The sequence below is a fragment of the Miscanthus floridulus genome, chromosome 10, assembly GCF_019320115.1.
Source record: "Miscanthus floridulus cultivar M001 chromosome 10, ASM1932011v1, whole genome shotgun sequence".
Taxonomy (NCBI): Eukaryota; Viridiplantae; Streptophyta; class Magnoliopsida; order Poales; family Poaceae; genus Miscanthus; species Miscanthus floridulus.
Window position 1 is genome coordinate 52,118,941 of NC_089589.1, and position 14,902 is coordinate 52,133,842.

At 45.3% G+C, this 14,902-nt stretch overlaps 2 protein-coding genes across 3 annotated transcripts; one reads left to right on the forward strand and one right to left on the reverse strand.

The window, feature by feature from the left end:
- Positions 1-3,035: 3,035 nt before the first annotated feature.
- LOC136486600 (disease resistance protein RGA5-like) lies at positions 3,036-9,883 on the forward strand. Of its 2 annotated transcripts, none has more exons than XM_066483537.1 (5): positions 3,036-4,038; positions 4,521-4,640; positions 4,728-4,900; positions 5,273-6,464; positions 7,447-9,883. In XM_066483537.1, the coding sequence occupies exons 4-5, from the start codon at positions 5,629-5,631 to the stop codon at positions 9,527-9,529; spliced, it is 2,919 nt and encodes a 972-aa protein (XP_066339634.1). In that variant the 5' UTR covers positions 3,036-4,038; positions 4,521-4,640; positions 4,728-4,900; positions 5,273-5,628; the 3' UTR covers positions 9,530-9,883. The 2 variants fall into 2 exon arrangements, with proteins under 2 accessions (XP_066339634.1, XP_066339635.1); XM_066483538.1 differs by having other exon boundaries at positions 4,830-4,900.
- A 1,115-nt stretch (positions 9,884-10,998) lies between these two features.
- On the reverse strand, positions 10,999-14,203 carry LOC136490229 (uncharacterized). The gene is made up of 2 exons (XM_066486715.1): positions 13,054-14,203; positions 10,999-11,550 (listed from the first exon to the last, which is right to left on the reverse strand). Exons 1-2 carry the CDS (start codon positions 14,019-14,021, stop codon positions 11,484-11,486), a joined length of 1,035 nt encoding a protein of 344 aa, XP_066342812.1. The 5' UTR covers positions 14,022-14,203; the 3' UTR covers positions 10,999-11,483.
- Positions 14,204-14,902: the final 699 nt, after the last annotated feature.

Consider the following 14,902-nt stretch of genomic DNA (forward strand, 5'->3'; position numbering starts at 1 on the left):
GCTTGAAGACTAAGTGGGCACACTTCACCTTGTGGACATCGCTAGTGACGCCGGGGACTCCTCGGTGCTCGGACATCGCCAGCGACGCTGGGGACTCCTCGGTGCTCGGACATCGCCAGCGACGCCGAGGACTCCTTGCTCCTCGGTGCTCGGACATCGCCAGCGACGCCGGGGACTCCTCGATACTTGGACATTGCCAGCGATGTCGGGGACTCCTCGCTCCTTGGTGCTCGGACATCGCCAGCGATGCCGGGGACTCCTCGCTCCTCGGTGCTTGGACATCACCAGCGATGCCGGGGACTCCTCGCGCTTCGGTGCTCGGACATCGCTGGGGACTCCTCGCTCTTCGATGCTCGGACATCGCCGGGGACTCTTCGCTCTTCGGTGCTCAGACATTGCCAGCGACGTCGAGGACTCCTCGGTACTCGGACATCGCCAGCGACACCAGGGACTCCTCGCTCCTCGGTGCTTGGACATCGCCAGTGATGCCGGGGACTCCTCGCTCCTCGGTGCTCGGACATCGCCAGCGACGCCGAGGACTTCTCGCTCTTCGGTGCTCGGACATTGCCAGCGACGCCGGGGACTCCTCGCTCTTCGGTGCTTGAAAATCGCCAGCTATGCCAGGGACTCCTCGCTCTTCGGTACTCGAAAATAGCCAGCTACGTCGGGGACTCCCTTGCTGCTCGGATCTTGCTACATTTCATCGGTATGCTATCAAGTTGCTCCATGCTGTTCGGATTAGGGTGCTAATCTTGGGCAGCACGTCTAGGGTCTTGATATGCGCATGTCAGACGACGTCGGCAAAGCTTTTAGACTTCTTTTTCTTTGACCTTGCTACAAGATTCATTTTTAATCTTTCAGTAGGCTCGGGGACTAAGTGGGCACACTTCACCTTGCGGTGAATGTGCGCTGTTCTCATCTTGAGGCTATGCCCAGGGACTGACTGCCTGCTCGGCTGGTCTTCTACTTTCTGACTCTAGCACCACGTGACTACGTCACCTACTATCAGGCTCGGGGACTAGCTGTGGGGGTATGGCCCCCGGTATCCACAAGACAAGACATGAGCCGCACCATCAGACGTGGCCCAGCCCACAAGATCAAGGCGTGCACGACACTGCTCGGCGTGCACCGCAAGCTATTGTATAGTATCAAATATGATATTTTTCTTGTAACCCTATCCCTCCAGAGTATATAAGGAGAGGTAGGGGTCCCCTACTCGACATCTCAATGCAATACATCAGAACACAGGATGTAGGTATTACGTCATACTGATGGCCGAACCTGTCTAAATCTTGTGTCTTGGTGCTTGTATTACCATCTTGCTCCTGATCTCGCTCACCTTTACGATAAATCTATCATCGTGGGATACCCCTCGATGGACTGCCGAGCATCTTTTATCGACACGACCATAAAAGTAAAAAAGAGTGGAGTAACCGACAATAGAAATGAGGGAAGATGGACCCAAAGTGAGGGCGCGATCATGAAAGTGAAAAGAGTGGAGTGGGTGACGAGAGAAAAGAGGTTGGGACTTGAGAGTGAAGAAAGATGGACCAAGGGAAAAAATTTGACTATTTAAGATTAAGTATATAGATAAAAAATTGTTATAACAACATATTTAGGTGGCCTGTATCTGTCAATTTTTTCAACCGTTAGATTGAAAGGAACGATCTTTAGGCCTTGAGGATTTGCAACAGAACAACTCGTTATTAATACAAGAGTTAAATGCACCACAGGCCCCTGAACTTGTAAGCGTGTGTCACATAGGTCCCTGAACTTGGAAAATGCATTTCTGGCCCCCTAAACTTGTTAAATGGTACACATAGGCCCCTGAACTTTGAAAATGCATTTCTGGCCCCCTAAACTTGTCAAGTTGTACACCATAGGCCCTTGAACAATAACTTTTGCTATTTTTCTAAAACTTTTTTAGAAATCCATTTGCAACGCTCCGTATACACAGTCATATATATATACGGTGCAGAGCAGCAGGGCATCCATCAGGCGATATGATGCAGCAGGGTGAGGTCGGCCGGGTCGGCGGAGCTGCTGCTGCTGCTGCGTTGGCATGAGTAGTCGGTCACTGGTACGTACAATGCATGCATGCATGTGCTGATGTGTGTGCGGTGTACTACGTGCTATGACAACATATATGTAGGTGTGCGCATGGCGACTTATATGGACATGCATGCATGTGCGTGGCTGACCTGACCCGGTCACCCGGCCGGCCGGCCTCAGCCTGGGTCGCATGCGCCATGCCATGCGCGCACTGCAGCAGCACCGGTTCTCTTCTTCCTCACGCCAACAACACCAGCAGCACCGGCCAGACACCGGCAGCAGCAGCGGCACAGCCCGCGCAGGTCTGTCTGTCTGTCTCTCTCTCTCTCCCTGTGTCTCTCCATCCATGGAGGGAGGCAGCAGCAGGCAGGGGCAGTCAGGCACAAGAGAGCGAGCGAGTCAGGCGCCGCTATACCAAGGCATGCACGCCGAGCGTGCAGTTACACGTTCAATGCCAAACCTACTGGCTACTGCATTCCTGTCTCACCCTGCTGCATCATATCGCCTGATGGATGCCCTGCTACTCTGTACCATATATATATATGACTGTGTATACGGAGCATTGCAAATGGATTTCTAAAAAAGTTTTAGAAAAATAGCAAAAGTTACTGTTCAGGGGGCCTGTGGTGTACCACTTGACAAGTTTAGGGGGCCATAAATGCATTTTCAAAGTTCAGGGGCCTATGTGTACCACTTAACAAGTTTAGGGGGCCAGAAATGCATTTTTCAAGTTCAGGGACCTATGTGACACACGCTTACAAGTTCAGGGGCCTATGGTGCATTTAACTCTTAATACAAAATACAAAAGAGTCCGAAAACAAATACAAATAGAGAAGGAATGATAAGCAAAAAAGATCATGTTGTCCGGCCAAAATTAGAATGTGGGCCTAAACTATTTCAAACATTGTCATATTCTAAGGCCCATTTAACTGAGACAAGTCTCGCTAGCTCTTTTTTTTTCGCAAACGAGGCGGACTGCCCTGGCGGCCTTGGCCTCACTTTCTCAGGCAGTCCGGTACTCCGGTGGTGCTCGTCGGTGGGCGGTGGCCACTGGCCACTGGTGAGCGCAAGTGCTGAGGGTACCGACAAATGCCGTAATCTGAGGCTGAGCGTCGAAAGCTTTCTGTCTCCCTTCTTTTTCCTCTCCGGTGTATGTTGGCTTGTCATTCTTCTCATACGCAATCAGCGCACTGCGCATGCGGCCGCCTCCTGCTCGATGGAATGCCAACCCCGACAAGCGCGCACAAATTGCTTCGGAGGTTGAAGATGGCGTCGGCATCATCACCCCATGGCGCGCTGCTCCAGCACGCACTGTCCATCCTGACACCGGACGAGGTGGCTTTGACCTGGACGCTTGCTCTCCTGCCGCTGCCGTGGCCTCTGGAACGGATGCCTATCATCCTAAGGGTAACAAGGGCACGGAGGCAAGTTGTTTCCTCTGTTTTTGTTTCTTTTTTTTTCTTCATATATTGACCTAATCATTGCAGTCGTCAATCTATTCCCGCCAGCAATACGAAGAGCTAAGGTGCATACCTGTCCCACGCGTTTTCACAGTGCCAAGTGGATCTGGTCTGCCTTTTAACATGTGGGAGTGGGAGTGTGGGACCACGTTTTAGCTCCTTCTCATGTCAACATTTTGATTTTTCCTTGAACGAAGTTTCGTTGCGCCTTCTTTGTCCATGTCCACTGTCTTGACTGCACCCTCCAAGTCTCCTTCATCATATATGTCTTTCTTTTTATTATTATAATAATCTATAGAATAGAAGTATCCGCATCGGTCATTACATTTGGTGGTGTTCAGCAAGTATACATGACAGGGAAGAACTGCACTGGAGCTACTAGCAAAAGCACCAGCAGTCTCTCTGCAATCTATCTAAGCTGCAGCTAGCGCCTGCCTTCTGCAGCTTTGCATCCTGAATCCAAGAAGCTGACTTTGGGAACATGGAGTAGTAGTAGCAGAGAAGCTGATCCAAGCTGGGATTCAAGGTACTTGCTCTGAACTCCTACCAGCAGACTTTGTAAGTTTGTAAGTAATAGATGAAACTATGAAAGCAGATGACTTCATCTGTTCCTGCTTGCTTCTTCAGTAACCACACGCTGCTTTGTTCTGACTCTTCTAGTGAGGGCCACACATACAGCTCAAAGTTTGAACTGTTAATCAGCATAAGTGTCATACTGCAGCTGCTGCTGCTCTAGCCTTTTGGAAACATATTTAGCATCCTTAAGAAACCTTCTACAGCCATTTCAAGACTTTTAATGTCTTATGAAGCATTTTTTAAAGGTTAACACCTTCTGAAAGTGGCCATCTGGGCTCATCTGCTCCATCACTTGTCACAAGATTGCTATGTTGTTCACTGTTTACAGGGCTAGTGAAATTCTGATTGCATTCAATTTACTTACTTTTTTCTCAAATAGTTTAGTTAATTTTTAATGTGGCAGTCCTATTCTATGGCAAACACGATTTTCAGGATCGAGAAGTTTTCCTGTGTGGTGCACGACAGGCAGAAGCCTTCACCACACTGTTCCTGATGTTCTTGCTGGAGACCGACCTAAATTTAGACTTCTCAAGCTTTTGGTTGAGGTTGCTTGTAAGTCTTCTTGTGACACTCTTAGCTTCTTCAGAGTGCAAATTGGTGTGGATCATTAGTGTTTAATGGCAACACATCAACATGCAGGCAGTGGAAGTCACAGAACCTGCTGTCCTGCTATTTTCAATTGCCATCACTGCAGCGAAATAATGTGTCACACAATAATATAAGGAGGTGCTATTTCTCTAGGTGCAGATGCAGGAACATGCAGGAATCAGTATGGGAGAAAGAAAGTGGGACATTGGAGGAGTATTACTATGGTAGGGTGGCATAAAACATATAACTATATAAGCAATGCTCTTTTCAACTGACATTTTACAGATTTCTTATTTACGAGTAGAATTCTCAGTAGGAATTGGTTGGCAACGGTCTTTCTTTGTGTGTGTTCTGAGATCTAAAATTCAAACTTGTTCCTGACTAAAACTAATCTGGCATGTGGAATTTCTACTGAATAATTTTCTGATTCATATATGGAAGTATTTCGAGCAAATTTCACAAAACTACATCTATGTATGTAGTATATCAACGAACTAGTTAGCTTTAGCTATTCTTTGCACAATTTATCAGAAAGCACACTTTTCCACCATCCACTGAAAAGCTAATTGCAGCATATTATATTTTTTATGTGGCAGGCAAGTATCATCAGTCATTCATTTTCCATTTGTGCTTTGACTGGATCATCCAGGAGTTGTTCGGCTTCTCTGTTCGTCACTCGCTGATATCCTAGAGAAAATATGTCAAACCACTTATTGTTAAGCAAGTATAGATGACAGGAAGTACTGCACTTTAAGCTACCAAAAGCCACATGGTTTTCCAGCTATATCAAAGTGTATCAGAAAAACAGACCATCTGGCTAAGCTTCACCTACCCTTCTGTAGCTCTGCATCATGAGCACCAAGTCAGCACAATTGCTTGTATCCACATCATAGCAGATTGTGAACAAATATAATAGTTTATCCTGAGTGCTAGCACGGGCAAACATTTAAACATGGATCTTGTGACTGGTGCAATTAATAACCTCGTTCCCAAGCTGGGGGAGCTGCTTAAAGAGGAATACAAGCTGCAGAAGGGTGTGAGGAAGCGAGTGGTGTGTCTACAGATAGAGCTCGAGAGCATGAGTATTGTCCTCCACAAGGTGGCCCAGCTAATGCCGGACCAGCTCGATGAGCAGGTCAAGGCATGGGCCCGTGAAGTAAGGAAGGTGTCATATGACATGGAAGACATCATTGACACCTTCCTGGTTTGCGTGGAGCGCCATGAGCCTGCTACCATGGACAGGTTCAAATGCCTCCTGGAGAAGATGGCCAAACTGTTCAACAAAACCAAGGCACGCCATAAAATCGCCACCGCCATCAAAGATATCAAGAAGCAGCTTCAGGAGGTTGCTGACCGGCGTGGCAGGTACATGGTTGGTGATATTATTGCTAAGTCTACTGTAACGATTGTTGATCCTCGCCTGTCAGCTCTGTATAATGACGTGACAAAGCTTGTTGGCATCAACAAGGCAAGTGATGACCTCATATCTATGCTGTCACCCCAATGTGATGATGGGGCATACATGATGGACAAGGTGAAGAAAGTCTCTATTCTTGGACCTGGTGGATTGGGCAAGACCACTCTGGCCAAAGCAGTGTATGAGAAACTTAAAATAGGTTTTGGCTGCGGGGCCTTTGTTCCTGTTGGCCGGAATCCTGACATTAAGAAAGTTTTCAAGGACATTCTCATTGATCTTGACAAACAACACTACACAACATGTTTCAATATGATGATACTAGATGAAAGGCAACTCATTGATGAGCTTCGAGGATTTCTCAAGAACAAAAGGTGCAAATCACCCCACCCAATGGTTTTATGTTTTTAGTGCTTTTTTTCTATTCCAATAATTGTACAATTACTGCATAAATCTTGTTATGTTGTAGGTCTCAATGCAATTATCTTCATTATGTTACTTTGTGTGATATCCTCTACAATCGTGCATCTTTGATATTCTTCTTTTGAGAAAAAAATGTAGGTTGATTTGTTTCTTTCTGAAAATTCTAGAAATTTTGAGTCAATTAAACTCAAGTGATGCATTTTCTCTAGCATATTAAAACATTATGATGTTTTGTTGAATCGAATCAGCATTTGGATAGGCTCTTCATATAATTTCTAGTAAACAGTACCTAATGCTCACATATGTACATCATATAGGCCCATCTGTCCAAAGCTCAAACAGTCATAACACTACCCACATATATATCAGAATTAATATTTGGCTAATTAAGATAAGCATAAAAGAGTGGATTGATTAATTCAAGTAACTATACTTTGTAACGAAATGATCCATTATTTCAAATATAATTAAAGGTCCACATGCTGCTATGTACATTGCACTCATGTAGATATTCCTTTATTGCTGATGTCAGGAAGTGGAGGGAAAGGAAAAATAAAAAAAATGTGGGTCACAGATCACATGATATGTAGATGAAGTTCACCAGCAACATAAAACCACCATTGCAGTACAATGGAAAAAGACCATAAACATTCTGAGTGTAGATTAGTCGATAACACAATTAAGTTGTAGTACACTACAAAAACAATTAAATTTTAAACTAAAGGCAGACATGAGCAAATGTTGTTTTCCTGATGGCATTATGAAGTATAAATCACTCCTCTTCTGCTCAGTTTGGAAAACTCCATCAGAAAATATACTATCTCTATATGTTTATAATTGATAATAACAATTTTATGACTTAACGATCCGCTAATTGCTTCAGTGTTCAACATAGTTTTACTAAATCAGGGCTCTTTGCATTGTCATGCATAGGTACTTCATTGTTATTGATGACATATGGGAGACACAATCTTGGGAAACAATCAAGCTGGCTCTGATTGAGAACAATTGTGGAAGTAGAATAGTTATAACTACTCGTAAATTCAGAGTTGCCACGGAAGCCGGTGAAGTTTATAATATAAACCCGCTTTCAGATGATGAATCTAGAAAGTTGCTCTATTCAAGAATATTTGGAATTGAAGCTGATTGTCTTGGTAACTTACCAGATAAAGTGTCTGATAAGGTATTAAAAAGATGTGGTGGTGTACCATTAGCTATCATCACAATGGCTAATTTGTTGGTGGGTAAACCAATTGAGGAATGGCCTGAAGTGCACAACTCTATTGCCTTTAGTAGCCATAAAGATAACCATCACATTGAGAGTACAATGAGAATATTGTCTTTTAGCTACTATGATTTGCCTTCTCATCTGAAGACATGCTTACTATATCTAAGTATGTTTCCAGATGATTCGGTTATCAGTAAAGATCCTTTGATATGGAAATGGATAGCAGAAGGTTTTGTTCGTAAGGAAAAAGGAATTGGGTTATTTGAGCTTGGAGAGCAATATTTCAATGAGCTCATAAATAGAAGCATGATCCAGGCTGTGGAATTAGAAGAACAAGAAGGCATCGTACAAGGTTGTCGAGTTCATGATATGGTGCTTGATCTCATTCGTTCATTGTCACATGAAGAGAACTTCCTCTGTATATTAGATGGATTAGATAGAGAAGAAACATTACCGCAAAGCAGCGTACGCAGGCTGTCCCACCAAAATAGAACTGTGGAACATAACCCTCAAGCTAGAAATACGGGCATGCCACAACTGAGGTCATTTGTTACCTGTTATTGTGCTATTGGCAAGATGATCCCACTTTTGAGCTTTCGAGTATTACGTGTGCTAGCTATTGAGTATTGCGAGTTTAAGGAAGGTTACCAACTTGAGCATCTTGGGAATTTAGTTCACTTAAGGTACCTTGGACTAATAGAGACAAACATCCGTGTGCTCCCGAAAGAAATAGGACATTTGAGGTTTTTGCAGACACTGCTGTTGAATGGAACGGGGATAGAAGAACTGCCATCAAGCCTCCGGTTGCTTCCACAATTAATGTGCCTACATGCTGACTGGAAGACGAGAACACCAAATTGGATAGGGATGCTTACGTCCCTGGAGGACTTACGGATATACCGTGGTGCCAACGACAGGTCTGCAAGACGGTTTGTGAAGGAACTGGGCAGCCTAACAGGACTGCAGGTCCTCCGTGCTGGCATTGCTGTGTTGGATGAGGACATGGAGAGAGATTTGGTGAAGTCACTATGCAATCTGAGGAAGATCCAGTATCTACAACTAGAAATTATACTTCCAGGTATTGATGACACTGTGGATGCTTCGCCCTGGATGAGTAAAGTGAGCTGGGAGGCAGAAGGCTTTGTCCTCCCTCGGCATCTCAGATGTCTGCTGCTAGGATGCATTGTCTTCTCAAGTCTGCTGTCGTGGATTAATCCCTCCTGTCTTCCCAACCTATCAAAATTGTGTGTGCATGTGGTTGACATGAATGAGCAGGACCTCAAAGTCATTGGTACAATGCCAGAGCTCCATGATCTCCTACTTCCAACAAGCTCCACGGTGACAATCAGTAACATTGCCGAAGGTGGGTATTTCAAGAAGCTGAGGTCCTGTTCGATGCTTTCTTCAATGGTCCAGTTCCTGCGAAATGAGGACTCCAGCATTTCGTTTCATATGTGGAATGGTGAAGATGCTATGCCCTTTGGTACTAAAAAGGATGGCGAAGGCAGCGTAGCACCGTCCATTATGCCATGCCTTGAATTTCTTGAATTCTTTTTCTTCGTCCAGACCATGAAATATTGCAACGGTTACTGCAGCAGTATTGGTCTGGAATACCTCACCGCACTTAAGAAAGTCACTGTCAGAATTGGCTGTCAGGGTGCCTCTGTGGTGGAGGTGGAGGAAGCAGAGGCTGCGCTGAGGCACGCTGCAGAGGTCCATCCCAACCATCCCACCCTCGAGCTAATCAGACATTTTGAAGACAAGATGATCCTAGCATCCGATCAATAAGGAATGGAGGCTATCCAGTGCTAGCAAGAGCTGGAATGGTTGTTTGCTGTTTCGGTTACTCAGAAAAAAAACTCTGTTTGTGAGTACCATTCACCTCTGCTACTGGAAACCATTCAACTATGTTTTTGTATGTAGATCCACATACTGTGACAGCAGAGTTTGGTGGCCCGTATCAAGGTGCTACAAATCATAGATGTCTATCATACTTCTTCTTCTTCTTTTTTTTGCCATTTTAAAGTGTTTTGGGTTCCAAAATTTCCATTTGGACATATTACAGGTGATGAATTTATTGTTTTGGGTTCCAAAATCATTTATGTTTTTTTCGCCATTTTAAAGTGTTTTCAGTTCCATAATTTCCATTTGAACAGATTACAGATGATATGTTTAGATTTAAGTGGTTAAAATTATTCTTCCACTGAGAACTAGCTGCTGATGATTATTGTTACATATTTCTCATACAAGTAGATCCTTTTTCTATTTCTGATGATACGCTTACCTAAACCCGCCTGCATCCCCTGGGAACTAATGTAGTTTACATTTACTGTTAAGTTTCTGCATTGGCTGAATAGTTTATTCACCAATCTATGCATGGCTGTATAGTTTCTATCATCGGTTTGGGTGGTTCTGGCTAAACCACTTCGTCAATACAAATTGGCATGGCAACAAGATGAAGGAGCACTTTTGTCCATGTATCGCAAGAATTTTGCAGTGAGAACCTTTTCAGCAACAGGGATGGATCTCACCATAAATTTGAATGGTGGTACTGCCTATAGCCATTGTAAAAACTTTGGCTATTTAAGCCTGTTCCATCTTCAAATTTATGGTGAGGTACTGCCTCTAGCCATTTTAAACTCTAAGCCTATATTCAACTTAATCTTCTTGCCGGAAGATGAGGAATGGAGTTCTTCGTCAAGAGTAGGAGAAACCTAGTACGTTGCATTCGTCGATTTCTGGAAAATTTCTCAGTGTTGTTTAGCTTTCTGAAAAGCAATTGCTGGATCATGGAATTTATACCAGATCCTCTGTTCAACATCCATTCACTCCGAGATGTTGGGCAAGCAGACATGGTAACTTCTTTTGCTTAATCATCTGGAGAATAGTTAGTAACAAAAATGCCGGATTCCTGGGCTCCACCAGGCAGTCTCGCCTGCAAAGCATCATCAGCCGCTTTGCTGATCTGTTCTTCCCGCTCCATTCCATTTCAAGAAATGATCAGGTCTAGAATGTCGCCTTTATTTTGTCCTATATTGTTAGGGTAGGTATCATCCGAAGCAAGCACTATACATACTATATGATTTGGCTCATAGGATCCAAAAAGGACCTGAAAAACAAAGATATTTGTAGATCTCATGGATCTTCTCGTTGATCATTTGGAGGACACTAGTTCAAAGAAAGTGAATGGTTCGTCAAGATTGTACATCATCATCGTCAAGATTGAACAACACTAAAAACAAATTGATGCGCTGATGTGTCATCATCGTCCACAACCTCTGTTTTCTATTAACAACAACTGACAAAGATTGTACATTAGCCCTGAAGGTTCTCAGTAACGGAAAGATGTAGGATATGTACAAATAGAAGATAGTACGGGAGAGAATGTGACCGAGTCAAGAAAATACAGAAGATTTTGCAAGTATTCATTGGCGTCACTGCCTCCAGTGTCCTGTCCTTAATATTCTCTATGAAGTGTGAACCAGTCAAACTATTGTAAGCTACACATTACATGTCCTTTTGTTTATACCATGAAGATCACATGCCAAATAGAAAGAAAAGGACGACAATGCAGAGATGCCACTATATATTTGTGTACAAAAATCAGGCACTGCATAGCATCAATTTAGGTATGGAGATTTGTTGAGCTTCTTGTGCTGTGTGACAGTGCTGATGGTTTCCATGAACATTTCACCGGAGAAGCATTTCCCCTTTTCATGGTGATGGTGGCCTTGTCATCATTCTAGTCTTGGTTTACTCCATTTTTGCCCTTGTTTGCCCTGAAGAAAGCATAGCACCCAGTCCGCTTTCTGCGCCAAACAAAGAAATGCTAATTAGATTAGTGATGGTTAGACTAGCAAGACCTGAACTGAATTAGGTATGCTCTAGTAGTTCTTAGTGGCAATGTAATGATGGTATTAGCAATAGCAGAATGAGACATAAAGCATTGCTGCAATGATTGGGCTTCATCAGGTGGCAATCAGTCAGCCTTGTGCTTTGGCGTGACAGAAAGGGGCCAAAGTAGGCTACATGAACAGATAGGTCCCAAAAGAGATGAATTGATCTAACGGACACTTGCTCAAATGATGCTACAAAGATGCTGTTTCATATTAAACAACTTCACTACCGTTGCAGGTGATTATCTGATCATCTTATTTCAGGAATAAGATCATCTGACTAGCTAAGTAATCGCGATTTTTCATGATATGATGATGGCTCAGATCTGTTGCTACAGCGCTACGCTTAGCTGCCGTGTTTGAGTGTGTTCAGAAAAAAACTTTTATCAGGCAATGCCACGACTTCAAAAATTAACGCCCAGTTCTGGAATCTTCTAGTAAAACCAAGAATTTCTGGGACTAGAGGAGAAGACGACCACAGAAAGCTTCGTGAAGTCGTGCTCGTGCCCCCTTTTGGAGTTCATACCAAGAAAGAAGAAACTTGAGCAGCAGGAATTGACAGCAAAGCTGGATTGTGATGCAACAAGAACTGACTTCAAGCGACGACTGGATCTGCCGTGTTGATCGGTTTTTTTCTCCGTTCCATGCTTGCTGACTTCACAGGGAATCGTGGCATGCTTAGCAGCCTAAACCGTGCAGGTTTTTTTCACACCAGACGTATTCAGTGACAAAATAGATGGCTGTGCTTTGATCCAGTCTATTACTACCATCTCCATCCTTGGAACCTTATAGGTGGTTCAGTGTGTACCTCTGACTTCAGTAGCTGGCATTTTCCAAAATTGTGTTATTTGTTTTTTTAAAAAAAACTAACCTACAAATACACGTTCTAGAAGACTACTAGAAGTCTAGAACAGCTGCTTGTCTCCTCCATCTGTTGGAAAATGTTTTTTGCTTCTTCTAGAGCAGATTTTTTTCTTCTCTTGCATCTGTTGAAAAAAGTTGTTCCTTTATCTTTATCTCTATCTTTAATGCCAAAACCAAAATTTCCTCCGTTTTCTGTTTTTCAAGGAAAGTTGAACAATACGGAGATTGAAATATGCTGGTTCCTTCCTGAACTACAATTTTTTAAATGGCATTTTTATACTCTCGCTAATTTCTAGTACCCTTTAACAGGTTTATGAAGAGATAATCCGAACTAGAAGACAAAAATATCCATCAACCTTAATTTGCACAGCAATTCCCCAACCAAAGAATCTATGAACCACCGAAACAAATTTGTATAATTTTCATTTGAATAAAAATATAAATGATGAATTTCTAAAGAAATGAACAACAAAAATCTGCCAAACCACCTGATATACTGCTAAACTAAAACTTGAAGCAATTAAGAAGGGAAAGGGGAAAGAAGTTAGTTACCTGCTCCAACTCCTGGCCGGCGCTCTGGGATTGGCACCGCCATTGACATTCCTGACGCTGGCGGCGCTGCTGTTGCTGTTGCTGCTGCTGGTCCGGCTGCTGCTCCCGGCCTCGCTGAACTCGCTCTTGGTCCACCACTCCTCCTCCTGCGGCTGCGCCGCCGGGGCCGCCGCGGTCGCCACCGCCACCACCTCCGCCTCCTTCTTCTTCGTCCCCTGCTTCTTCTTCTCACTCTTCTTCTTTTTGCCGTCGTCGGGCTTGGGTGAGACCTTCTTCTTCTTGCGGCCGATGGAGAGCGGGAGGAAGAGCTTGATGAGCAGGCCGGTGTCGAGGCTGACGCTCCGCTCCATGTTCCGGCTCCGCTGCTTCCGCATCGTCGTCCTCTGCTTCCTCCCCTGCTTCTTCTTGCCCCTGGACCCGCCGCCGTCCTCGGCGTCCGCTGTGGCCGTGATGGCGGGCTCGTCCTTCTTCTCCTGCGAAGCCGCGGAGACGACGGGGACAGCGAGGCTCGTGGGGCGCCGCCACCCGGCGGTGCTAGCCGGCGGAGGATGAGGAGGAGAGGGAGGATCGCGGGGCGGGGACGGGTGGTGGTGCTCGACGATGTCGCGGAGCGAGAGCTCGTATGCGGACTCCGGGAGGCCCCGCACGAGGTCGAGCATCTCGCGGCGGTACCCCGCGATGGCCTGCGCCCGCGACGGCGAGCTGCCCGCCGACGCCGGGTACTGCCGGTGGAGCTGGTGCGACTGCGACTGCGCCCACAGCTGCGGCGACGGCGTGCCCGTCCCCGACCCCGACCCCGACCCGCCGGAGCTGTAGTTCGTCTCCGGCGAGGCCTGCAGCCACCGCGCCTCCTCCTCGTCCCCGTACCGCGGCGCCGCCGTCGGGTTCGCCGGCGGCAGCGGCGGCAGCCCCCCGCGCGCCGGAGACGAGCCCGCCGGGAAGCTGAACTCCGGCCGACGACGATGCATGGCCTGGCCAGCCAAGAACGAAGTCGATCGGTCGGTCGGTCCCTGTACAGACTACAGAGCAGGTGCTGTGCAGAGAGAGATGTGTGTGTTTGCGTCTCCCGCGCGTGGGGGAGGGAAGGTGGAGGCGGGGGAGACGGTTGGGTAATAACGGCGTCGTCTCGTGGAGCTGCACCCGCGCGCACCGCAACCAGGGAGACGGAGGGTGGTGAGAGTGGGGGAGGGGGGTCGTGTGTTGGTGGGAGATAGTGATCAGGTGCCACGTGTTGGAGACAGAGTTATAAGCCAATGAACAATACTTTTTTCTCACCCCAAACAGTTAATAGTATTTTCAACCATGTCTTATAAGCCAAACCAACCCAAATAAACAAGGCGCGAATTGCCAGGAATTCTGAAACTCCGGCTTGTTTTATTACTTTTACACGTTTGGTGAAAAGAAGACACAAGTGACTGCAGCGTGTACCTATAAAGAAAATATGATCTTCTTATACACGGGATTATCAAGTGTTTAATAAAGGGCTAGGGGTAGCAATCACGGTAGATTTTAGCCCGATCGCATGCATATACGGCGTGTTGCGTGGCAGACAAGCAGTCTGTCAGGTCACAAATCAAACAGATTCACTTTCTTATGAACGCTCACATGCATACCATATTATTTGAGATTTTCATCAAAATAAAGCGCCACTAGATCTTGACATCGACAAAGTCAATATAACCGTCACATTGTTAACACGTGTGTCATCTATCCCTAAATGAAAAAATTCCTAAAAAAAATTAAAAAAATATACAAGCACCATACAAGGTCAAAGAACTTGCGTGCTGTTCGCTTGGCTTATAAGCCGTATTTTTTCAGCTAACGAATAGTATTTTATTCTCACAATAAA

What these genes read in the sequence shown, in the direction of transcription:
- LOC136490229 (XM_066486715.1), bottom strand. Translation starts at nt 14,021, where the DNA reads ATGCATCGTCGTCGGCCGGAGTTCAGCTTCCCGGCGGGCTCGTCTCCG. An exon ending in CCGGCCAGGAGTTGGAGCAG is followed by an intron (nt 11,551 to 13,053) that starts GTAACTAACTTC and finishes TGTTTGGCGCAG; the next exon opens with AAAGCGGACTGGGTGCTATG.
- LOC136486600 (XM_066483537.1), top strand. Translation starts at nt 5,629, where the DNA reads ATGGATCTTGTGACTGGTGCAATTAATAACCTCGTTCCCAAGCTGGGG. An exon ending in GGATTTCTCAAGAACAAAAG is followed by an intron (nt 6,465 to 7,446) that starts GTGCAAATCACC and finishes TGTCATGCATAG; the next exon opens with GTACTTCATTGTTATTGATG.